The 12,094-nt window shown below is 43.8% G+C and overlaps 1 protein-coding gene across 16 annotated transcripts in view; it reads left to right on the forward strand.

The window, feature by feature from the left end:
• obscnb (obscurin, cytoskeletal calmodulin and titin-interacting RhoGEF b) overlaps positions 1-12,094 on the forward strand; it is a 760,766-nt gene that overhangs the window by 88,545 nt on the left and 660,127 nt on the right. For all 16 annotated transcript variants that reach the window (XM_059639939.1, XM_059639947.1, XM_059639941.1 and 13 more), the window contains 2 exons: positions 386-667; positions 8,658-8,933. In XM_059639939.1, coding sequence (XP_059495922.1) covers positions 386-667; positions 8,658-8,933 — 558 coding nt within the window. The remainder of the gene's footprint in view (positions 1-385; positions 668-8,657; positions 8,934-12,094) is intronic.

Here is a 12,094-nt window from a genome sequence, read left to right on the forward strand (position 1 = left end):
TTCTATCTGCCACTTTGTTGCCCACACAGGCATGTCCTTGTCTGCCCACACCCTCCCCGTTTTCTTAACACCACCTGCCTGTCCAGATCCCTTGAAGATAATCCAGTTTAACTCTGGGTATTAGGCGTAAGAAGATATGAGAAGTACTTCTTTTCACACAACATGCATTACTCTAATAGAATAAGTTATGTTGAAAGCACACTGAAGGTAACATGACATAAAGTCTAATTGACACCTAGATGTGTTCTTATAAGATAGAAAGTAGGTGGGGAATTTGGCCAGGTCGGATTAACAGTACCAGAAATCGATTTTATTGGGTCAAATCACATTTCCTGCTCTAAAAAGTTCTTGATTTGGTTATTAGTGGAAATTCTTTTGTTTGCAGAACTTGAACCAGAACCAGTGTTCACCAATAAAGAATCAGTTCAGAGAGAGGTAAAGGTTCGAACGTCGGAAACTGCTATTCTCAGCTGTGAAGTATCACAACTCAAAATTGAGGTCAAATGGTCCAAAAGTGGAAAAATTCTCACTTCCAGTCAGGAAGTTAAACTTGAATCTGATGGTAGAATACGAAGACTTATTATTCAGAATGCAAAATTAAAGGATCGAGGCAATTATGTCTGCGAAGCAGCTGGAGAGAAATTGACATTCCTTGTTCAGGTTACAGGTCAGTAAAACATATTGACTTTCAATCTGTGTTTACCAAAGATATTTTCAAAATCTAATTATCTGTTGGATTACGTTTTTCTGACATCTGGTTGGGATTCCTTAGAACTTTTCCATCTTGACCATTTGCAAGATCTATCTCCCTAATCTTGTTGTCTTCTGCTGTCACCTGTATAATACCTCTAATTTAGGGAACTGTCCGAAAGAATTATACAGGAATATGTGTGGTAAGATACAAATTTCAACCAAACAAGGAGAGTTTAACAGGATAGGGAAGGAGTTGTATTTTTAAAGAAAAGTCTTAAAGAAAAGGTGGCTAGCTACAATAGTTTGGAGAAAAAATTCTGAAGAGTGTAAATAAGGGATAGAATTTTCTTTTGCCTTTAATGGCAGTGTCATTGGTAAGAAAGTTAGGAAAAGAATGGTGATAACGATAAAGTTGGAATCTTGTGTTGAGAAAAAATTTCCATTAAGCTTTAAATGGTGACTCCAGAAACTTACTATTAAGCTACCTTAATTCCACGCATTTGTATCTCACTATTTGAACAACTTGCCTCATTTATATGCCACTGCTAATTCTCTCCATTTTTGCGAAACTAGACAGTGCCAATTTCTCACATGAAAATCAGAATAGTTACCTGGTGGCAGGAGCTTGTTGCTTGTATGTCTGGACATTCATCCATTTCTGCCTTCACCACAACTTCCCTGCACTCATCATAGACACTGTTTGTCTATACAAATTGGCATTGACAAACCACCAAATTTACCACAAGATCATGCCTTATTAATCTAAATTACACCACCTTTAGGACTTCTTTTTGGAGATCAGGGCCATAGCTTGCTTGCTTCTGCCAGGACACTTTGCATGCAGGGCCACAAGTATCTCAGTGGACTCCAGGGTTTAAAAAACAGGCAGGAAAACACACCAACGCTTCATAGGAGGCTGCACTGATGATGTTACCCAGCATGGTAACAAAACGTCTGTGGAACAACAAACCAGCTCACCTAACCAACCAACCTCAAGTATCATATCTATCTACACAGGATGCTTTTTGTGGCTCTTGACTTCATATTGTTATATTAATTCACTTTGCCCATACATGGAGGATGCCATTTTCTGTGGCTTGCATTGCTTTTTAGTCCACTGGGGAGAAAGGCAGCTTGTCATGGTGGTGAAGAGTCAAGGAGGTGTACATTTTGCTGCATGGTAATGTGTAGTCTCAGTGTTATATGTAAAGTATGTGTCTGCACTGTATGCATCAAGTACATGGCCATTTCTAAAAGTCAATGAGGATCAGTTCTTAATAGGTCAGAGGGAACTACAGTCAATCAGAGAGTACCACCACAGTCAGTCACAAGGCTGATCTTATTCTAGTCTAGGGGCTTGGTCGTGGTCAGTGCAATGCCTGATTCTACCAGAATTGGGGATCTGTGTCTTTGCAGTCTGGGGTTTGGGCCACTGTCAGCCATGTAGGTCAAGTGCAATCAGTTGGAACATTACAGACACCTCAGTTGAGGTGCTGTGGGGACTGGAGGGGCTGAATTAATTTTCCCTGAAATGAAACAAAGAGAGGGGGGATAGAGGATGTTGGAAGTGGATAGAAGAGTGGTTACTGATGATGCTGGAGCAGGAGAAACCATCAGACTGTAATAACTCAGGATGCCCAACTGGAAAGGAACATCATTTACTGGTGAACATGTTGAATATACATAAGGCTAGACCTAGCTCAGGGCAAACAGTTCTGCAGAACCCATCCCTGGATCTGCCTTTTTTTTAACATTTTCTAATCCACTTGTTTAGAAATGTCATTGAACATCTGTGGTGCAGGTGGACTTGAACATGGGCTTCCAGGCTCAGAGGTATTGACACTACCAATGCACTATGAGAGCTGAATTTGCAAAACATTGTGCTGCTTGACGTCGTTTTATAGATAGGAAGGCAAATTCATGAAGGGATATAAACATATAGATTAATTTTCAATTTCAGACTCTGGTGGCTTGCTAGTAATGAATAGTGGACTTCTGGATGACTACAGTTTGTGGAAGAAAGCAAATTAGAGGCTGATAAAGAGGGAGACTAATGGAATAATAAAGTTTGAATTTTTGTGATAGTACAGATGAGATCAGGAGTGATTGTAACTAGGTCAGCCAGGTGGACCTCACAGAAGAGCTGGATGAACACAGCTGGCCAAGCAAAATCACAGGAGCAGGAAAGCTGACGTTTCGGGTCGAGACCCTTTTTCAGAAATGGGGGAGGGGAAGGGGATTCTGAAATAAATAGGGAGGGGGGAAGCGGATAGAAGATGGATAAAGGAGAAAGTAGGTGGAGAGGAGATAGACAGGTCAAAGAGACGGAGTTGCAGCCACTGAAGGTGAATGTAGGTGGGGAATTAGGGAGGGGATAGGTCGGTCCTGGGAGGACAGACAGGTCAAGGAGGCGAGATGAGGTTGGTGGGTAGGAGATGGGGGTGGGGCTTGAGGTGGGAGGAATGGTTAGGGAGACAGGGACGAGCTGGGCTGTTTTTAGGATGCGGTTATGTGAGGGGAGATTTTAAGGCTTGTGAAGTCTGATGTCTCTCCACCTACCACTGACGTCGCTCCGCCCACCGCCAACGTCTCTCTGCCTACCACCTCCGCAGCCAGCATCTCCAGACGAGACAATAGCACCTCACTTTGCCAAGTCTTCACCATCCCCCCCAGACCTCCCCCTTACTGAGGACGAATGGTCAGTCCACCCACATGTCGATGAATATTACTCACATTTGGACATTGACCAGTTTTCCTGCCGCCTCTGCCGTCACGCTTACTTCTTTAATTGTGAGCCTAACCCTCCCTCTACTGACCCCGTCTCCCACCTCCAACACACCCCCTCCTGCTGGACACCACCCCAAGACCTCCTACCCTCCCTCGACCTCTTCATCTCTAATTGCTGTTGAGGCATCGATTGCCTCAACCTCTCCACCCCCTCACCCACTCCAACCTCTCCCCCGCAGAACGTGCAGCCCTCCCATCCCTCTGCTCCAATCCCAACCTCACCATAAAACCCGCGGACAAGGGAGGTGCAGTTGTAGTATGGTGCACTGACCTCTACATTGCCGAGACCAGTGGCAACTCTCCAACACCTCCTCCTACCGCCCCCTTGATCATGACCCCACCCCCAACCACCAAACCATTATCTCCTAAGCTATCCACAACCTCATCACCTCAGGTGACCTCCCACCCACAGCCTCTAATCTCATCACTCCCCAACCCTGCACCGCTTGCTTCTATGTCTTTCCCAAAACCCACAAATCTGACTGACCTGGTTGACCCATTGTCTCTGCCTACTCCTGCCCCACCAAACTTATTTCCACCTCTTTCGATTCCATTTTCTCCCCCTTGGTCCAGGAACTCCCTACTTACGTCCATGACACCACTCACACTCTCCACCTCCTCTAGAACTTCCAATTCCCTGGTCCCCAACACTTCATCTTTACTATGGAAGTCCAGTCCTATACACCTGCATTTCCCAAGCAGATGGCCTAAGCCCTCTGCTTCTTCCTGTCCCGCAGGCCTGATCAGTCCCCCTCCACTGACACCCTCATCCCCTTATCCAAATTCGTCCTTATCCTCAATACCTTCTCTTTCAATTCCTCCCACTACCTACAGACAAAGGGGGTGGCCATAGTTACCCACATGGGCCCAAGCTATGCCTGCCTCTTTGTAGGACTCGTGGAACAATCCCTCTTTCAAAGTTGCACTGGCCCTATCCCCCACCTCTTCCTCCATTGATGACTGTATTGGCGCCGCCTTGTGCTCCCACGAGGAACTCGAACAGTTCATCCACTTCGCTAACACTTTCCACCCCAACTTTAAGTTCACCTGGACCATCTCTGATATCTCTCTCTCCTTCCTGCACCTCTCTATCTCCATCTCTGGCATCCATCTGGAAACCAAAATCCATTTAAAACCTACTGACTCCCACAGCTACCTAGAATACACCTCCTCCCACCCACCTTCTGCAAAAATGCCATCCCCTATTCCCAATTCCTTCACCTCCGCTGCATCGGCTCCTGATATGAGACATTCCACTCACAGACATTCGAGATGTCCTCTTTTTTCAAGGACTGCAACTTCCCCTCAACCGTGTCTCCTGCATTTCCCACAATGCATCCCTCACATCCCCTACCCGCAATAACAACCATAACAGAATCCCCTCATCCTTACGTACCACCCACCAACCTCTGAATTCAATGCATCATCCTCCGACATTTCTGCCACCTGCAATCTAACCCCACTACCAAGGACATTTTTCCCTCCCCACCCTTACCTGCTTTCCGGAGGGACCATCTGTCCGTGACTTCCTTGTCTGCTCCACATCCCCCTCCATCTCCACCACCCCGGCACTCTTCCCTGCAACCGGAGCAAGTGCTACACCTATCCCTACACCTCCCCCCTCACTCCCATCCCAGGCCCTAAGAAGACCTTCCACATCAAACAGATGTTCACCTGCGCATCTGCTAATGTGGTATACTGTATCCGCTGTTCCCATTGTGGCCTCCTGTACATTGGGAAAACCAAGTGAAAGCTTGGGGACTGCTTTGCGGGATACCTATGCTCAGTTCGCAAACAAACACCTCCCAGTCGCGAACCATTTCAGCTCCCCTCCCACTCCTTGGACAACATGTCCATCCTGCGCCTCCTGCACTGCCACAATGACGCCACCCGAATGCTGCAGGAACAGCATCTCATATGTTGCTTGGGAACCCTGCAGCCCAAGGGTATTAATGTGGACTTCACAAGCTTCAAAATCCCCTCTCCCGACCGCATCCCAAAACCAGCCCAGCTCGTCCCCGTCTCCCTAACCGTTCCTCCCACTTCAAGCCCCACCCCCATCTCCTACCGATCAACCTCATTTCGCCTCCTTGACCTGTCCGTCCTCCCTGGACTGACCTATCCCCTCCCTAACTCCCCACCTACATTCATCTTCAGTGGCCCCAACCCCGCCTCTTTGACCTGTCTATCTCCTCTCCACCTATTTTCTCCTTTATACATCTTCTATCTGCCTCTCCCTGTCTCCCTATTTATTTCAGAATCCCCTTCCCTTTCCCCATTTCTGAAGAAGGGTCTCGACCCAAAACGTCAGCTTTCCTGCTCCTCTGATTCTACTTCGCCCGCTGTGTTCCTCCAGCTCTACACCGTGTTATCTCACATTCTCCAGCATTGGCAATTCCTACTATCTCTGGACCTCGTAGAATGTGAGTTTTTCAATTGGGACTCTTCATCTGGTACAATCGGAGAGCTGTGCCTGCCAGATAAATACAAGAGTGTTAGCCATCCTGTTCACTCTGAGAGCTGGATCTGAGGGAGCTGGATTAGTGTCAAGGAGTTTCCATGTGTAAATAAAGTGAGTGGAGGTGTTGGTGTTGGACTGGGGTGGAGAAGCTCAGAAATTACAAGACACCAAGTTATAGTCCAACAGATATATTTGAAAACAAAATCTTTCGGAGCCTTACTCCTTCTTCGGGTGTTATTGAGAGAGGTGACATCAGACACAGTATTTATAAGTAAAAGATCAAAGGGGCACACAACTGTTGAGGATGTTTTAACAAACCTAAGATGCTCTTAAATCTATAATCAGTTAGAAGGTTTTAATTGATTAATATGTGTATGTAAATCCCCAAATTTCTTTCAAGTCACTCCCTTGACAGAAATAAAGTTTTAATCAGTGTGAAGAATAGGTGACATTTTAAGTCAGACAATGCATCTTAGATCTTGTTTGATCATAGAATCTCCACAGCATGGAAACAGGCCCTTTCAGCCCAAAAAGTCCAGACCAACCATCAGAGCATCCCACCCAATCTACACATTCCTGAACATTATGGCTGTTTAGCATAGTCAATCCACCTAACCTGCACATCTTTGGACTGTGGGAGGAAACTAAAGCATCTGGAAGAAACCCACACAGACATGGGGAGAATGTGCAAACTCCACACAGACAGTCTCCCAATGGTAGAATTGAACCTGGGTCCCTCGAGCTGTGAGGCAGCAGTGAGGCAGAACCACCCTGCATGTTTTGGTTTGGAGTCAGACTGGTTTTATTTCTAAAGTAAGAATTTGTAAAACACCACATTATCTGTCTATAAGTTGTGTACTTTTTGAACAAAATAGAATGTATCTGAAAATGCAAATTCATCCCATTGATTTACACGCGCGCGCGTGTGCGTGTGTACGTGTGTGAGACATTGCGAGTGTGTTGGGGGGCAGAGAGACAGAGAGAGTATGTTTGTGTCACTGAGTGTGTATGAATATATGCGTGCATGTGAGTGTGTGTGAGAGAATGTATAGTGTGGTGGGATCACCTGTAGTGCAACATGAACCCAAGATCGCGGTTGAGGCCGTCCTCATGGGTACTGAACTTGGCTGTCAGCCTCTGCTTGGCGACTCTGCATTGCTATGTATCCCGAAGTTTTCCTTGGAAGATGGTAACCTGAAGATCTGAGGCAGTTTGTCCTTGACGCTGACGTGTTCCCCACTGGGAGGGAGCACCCTTGTTTGGCGATTGTTGCGCGGTGTCCATTCATTTGTTGTTGTAGCATCTGCGTGATTTCACTAATATACCATGCCTCAGGGCATATTTGCCTGCAGTATACCTGATTGGTGATGTTGGCTGAGTCACATGAATATCTGCCGTGGACTTGGTGATGGTACTGTCCATGTGGAAGAACTGACCTGTCTTGTAGAGTTTGTCATGGCAGGGTTGTATAATGTTGTGGCCAATGTTGTCCTGAATGCTGGGTAGTTTATAGCGAACAATGGTCTGTTTCAGGTTTGGCTGTTGTTTGAAGGTGACAAGTGGAGGTGTGGGGCAGATCTTGGCGACGTGCTCATTGCGATCGATGATGTGTTGAAGACTGCAAAGAACATGGCGTAGTTTCTCCACTCACATGAAGTACTAGATGGTGAAGGGTGCCCTATCGGGTGTGTCCTGTGTTAAGTCTTCTGAGGAGGCCATAATGGTTTTTTTGCTGTGGCATGTCGGAACTGGTGATTGATGAGTTGAGCGTTGTATCCTGTCCCTGTGAGTGCATCCATCAACACCTTCAGGTGCCCGTGTTCCTCCTCATCCAAACAGATCTTATGTATGCATAGAGCTTATCTTTAGAGGTTGGCTGTTTTACTATGTTCAGAGTGGAAGCCAGAAAAGTGCAGCATCGTGAGGTTATCCGTAGGCTTGCAGTGGAATGAGGTATTGAGGTGTTTGTTCCTGATGGAGATGCATGTGTCCAAGAATGAGACTGATTTTAAAGAGTAGTCCATGGCAAGTTTGAATGGGGGGATGAAACTTGTTGATATAAATTTGTAGTTGTTTCAGCGATTTCTCACCATGAGTCCAAAGAAAGGAAATGTCATCAATGTATGTAGTATATGGCATTTGGTGATTTGCTGATGGGATACCAGCCTCTCTGGAGTTATTTCAAAATCAACATCGGTTGAAATTGGATAGAAATGGAGTAGTCATTACTCTGACGAGGCAGAAATTCATCTTGTTGACAAGTTTCCACATGTTTCATATAGTGTTGTTAAAGCAGAAAAAGTGCAGGTCATTTGAACAATTCAATTTTAGGAGCCTGAAGCAATTCTTTAGCTTTTACAATGTTTAAGGTAGGGAACTTTCTGCATATTCAAAAGACTCTCATAACCTTTCTCTGCACCTGCTTCCCTTTATCTATTTCCTTCTTGATATTCTCTCTTTCATCTTAAAGAGCGATCTGTTTTATCTCTCTTTGTCTCTCCTGGAAGAATGTGGTGATAGTTTTGGTCTCCTAATGAGATAAGATGAATTCTGCACCAATTTGGTACTTAGGAATGCTTATCTTGTATCTTTGTATGTTAGATGCATTATTATATTAATCTGTAATTAAACCTTTAATGTTAAGCATAAATGCCTGGCCAGGTTTATATCTGTCATTTCTTGATCTGACATTCCAATTGATGTTTCTTGTTTGCAGAACCAGAAACTGGATTTGTCAATAAAGGTTTAGTTCAGAAGGAAGTGAAAGTTCGACGATCAGAGAATGCTATACTCAGTTGTGAAGTGTCACAGTCCAAAATGGACGTCAAATGGTTTAGAGATGGAAAACTACTCGCTACCAGTAAAAAGATTAATCTTGAATCCAGTGGTAATCTTCGAAAACTTATCATTCAGAATGTGGAATCAAAAGATTTAGGTGAATATGTTTGTGAAGCAGCAGGAGAGAGATTGACCTTCAATATTCAGCTTTCAGGTTAGTATGCATAGAAAAAAAATCCTGCATATTTTGCCTGTTCAAATTCCAGCATTTATCCGTTACATTTGAAAGATATGTAGGCCCAATTATTTTTGATCTGCTTTATTTTGACACTTCTTGAAATTTGTCATTTTTTTGTTAGGTAAGTATATCAAAATATATGGAATAAAAGCGGACAAATGTAATCATGGTACATAAGCTAAAGTCAATGGATGTTTCACATCTGAAATAAAAACAGGTAATGTTGGAAATATTATTTTAGGCATTGTATGTTGATGGACAAACAGGTACAGACAGTTCTCCGGTTACGAACGAGTTCTATTTCTGAGTACATTTGTAAGTCGACTTGTATGTAAGTTGGAATGTTATACAGTACAATACAAAATAGACATTTGTAAGTACGAGCAAATGTTGACATTAGATTCCCTACAGCGTGGAAACAGGCCCTTCGGCCCAACAAGTCGACACTGCCCTTTGGAGCATCCCACCCAAACTCGTGGGTCTTTAAAATTAACATTATTATGGGAAGTCATTTGTAAGCATGAACCTTCATATTTTGGACGTTCATAAATTCAATTTAATGATCTTGCATCAGAATTGAAGCACAGTTTGGTTCTGGTTCAATTGAATGGATAAACAGACTCAAGACTCTGGATGATTTACCTACGTTCCAAAGAAGATGATCATTATTTGTCATTTCTGAGACTCGTGCATATCAGCAACATTCTGAAGTTAGGGGCTTTAAGGTAGTGATAATTGCATCCTTTACTGTGGTATCAGGAGGTGCAGTTATGGACTTTTCTCGTCCAAATGCAGAAAATTAATTTACTTGTATGACTTGTTGGCATTCACTAGGGCAATTTTCCATTATTGTAATCATGGCTGACAACCTTATGGTAAAACTAGTGCTGGACAAGGCAAATGTTAAAACTCTGATTTACATTAACAAAATTGCTTCAGACTTGAGAAAAGGAGCCATCTTCTTTCTCCTTATCTATCATTATGTCATTTAGTTGACTTTCAGCAAACGTTTAAATCTTTACCAGACAGCCTAGTTCTTGAAAAAAGGGATGCACGCAGCCCGGTTTAGAATCATTGAAACTGGATGCAGGATGAGGCCATTTGACCAGTTGAGTTTGCTGTTCAGTATGATCATGTCTGATCCTCGACCTCTTGCCATATTTTTGCTTTCTCTTCATACTCCATGCCTTCAATATTTAAAAATACAGCAATCGCTTGAATATAGTCAGTAACCTCATATCCAGTACCTCTTCAGTCGAGGATTCCACAGATTGACCACCCTCTCTGCGAAGAAACATTTTCAGGCCTAAATGGCCTAACCTGTATGTTGAGTCTGTGACCCTGCGTTCCAGACTCCTCCACTGGGAAAATGTCCTTTCTGCATAAAATTGATCAATGTGTTAAGAATGTTATGCATTTCAATTGGATCCCCTCTAAATCTTCTAAACTGTAGTGAATATAAACTCAGTTGAACCATAAGATTATAAGATGTAGGAGTAGAAGTGAGCTGTTCAGTCCATCAAGTCTACTCTGCCATTCAGTGAGATCATGCCTGATCTGATAATCCACTGCTCCACACTTTGCAGCCTTTTCCACCATTGATTTTCTTACTGATCGTAAATGATGGTAAGGACTTGTGGAGTGTTACTGAATAAAGACGTCTTGGAGTGCAGATTCATAGTTCCTTGAAAGTGGAGTTGCGGATAGACAGGGTAGTGAAGAAGGCATTTGGAATGCTTACCTTTATTGGTCAGTGCATTGAGTAGAGGAGTTAGAAATTCATGGAGTGTAGGAGACTGAGGGGTGATCTTATAGAGGTGTATAAAATCATGAGAGGCATGGATAGGCTGAAGAGCAAAGTTCTTTTCCCCAGAGTAGGGGAGTCCAAAACTAGAGGGCATCGATTTCAGGTAAGAAGGGAAAGGTTTAGAAGGGACTTAAGGGGCACCATTTTCATGTAGAAGTTTGTGTATGGAATGGGCTGCCAGAGAAAGTGGTGCAGGCTGGCACAATTACAACATTTAAAAGACATCTCAATATACACATGAATAGGAAGGGTTTGGAAGGATTTGATCCAAATACTGGCATTTGATTCAAATACTAGATTAATTTAGGATATCTTGTCAGCATGGATGTGTTGGACTGAACGGTCTGTTTCTACGCTGTACAACTGTCTGACTGTATGACTCTAAATCTGTCTAGAAACCAAAAGAACTGCGGATGCTGTAAATCAGGAGCACAAACACAGTTGCTGGAAAAGCTCAGCAGGTCTGGCAGCATCAGTGAAGGAGAAAACAGAGTTAACGTTTCGTTTCCAGTGACCCTTCCTCAGAACTGACCAGACCTGAAACGTTAACTCTGTTTTCCCTCTAAATCTATCTATCTGGGCCTTGAATATGCTTAATAATGTAGTGTCACCTGCCCTCTGCGGTAAAGAATTCTACAGATTCATTACCCCTCTGAGAGAAGAAATTCCTCTTCATGTCCTGTCTTAAATGTGTTACATCTTATTCTAAGGTCAGAAGTCACGTGACACCAGGTTATAATCCAACAGGTTTATTTAAAATCACAAGCTTTCAGAACACTGCTCTTTCGTCAGATGAAGTGAAGAGAAGCACAGAGGCACAGAATTTACAGACAGAGAGATCAAAAGATCATACAAATAGTGTGAGTAGAGTGTTGGCAGGCTGAATAACAAGTCTCTGCTGCTGATCAAAAGTTTTGAATAGAAGAGGAGGGAACTTTGCCAAGAGGCTCCAGATGTTTGCTACATGCCACCTGTGTCAGAGTCCGAATTAGCTCAACTGGTGTTGAGGCGAAAAAGTTGCAGAAAAGCCTGAAGAGAAAGACCAGGCCTACGTCCCTGGACTTGGGGGTGAAGGGAGGTAGTGATTGGAACCAGGTGGATCTTGTTAAAAGCAGGTTCTGCAACCAGAGATACAGCTGCACTGTATTCGACCTCCATGGGAACTGGGTGACCATTTAACAAACAGTGATTTTATTCAGTTCTGATCTGGACATCGCTAAGCAATTTAATTGTTCCACCCCACATGTAGGGGAATTTTCCAAGGTCTGCACTTCCTTGGGTACCGGCTGATGAGTTTTCTTCCTCAAATCAGGCCTTGTAGGACTCCTTT

The sequence above is a fragment of the Stegostoma tigrinum genome, chromosome 2 (assembly GCF_030684315.1).
Source record: "Stegostoma tigrinum isolate sSteTig4 chromosome 2, sSteTig4.hap1, whole genome shotgun sequence".
Classification (NCBI taxonomy): domain Eukaryota; kingdom Metazoa; phylum Chordata; class Chondrichthyes; order Orectolobiformes; family Stegostomatidae; genus Stegostoma; species Stegostoma tigrinum.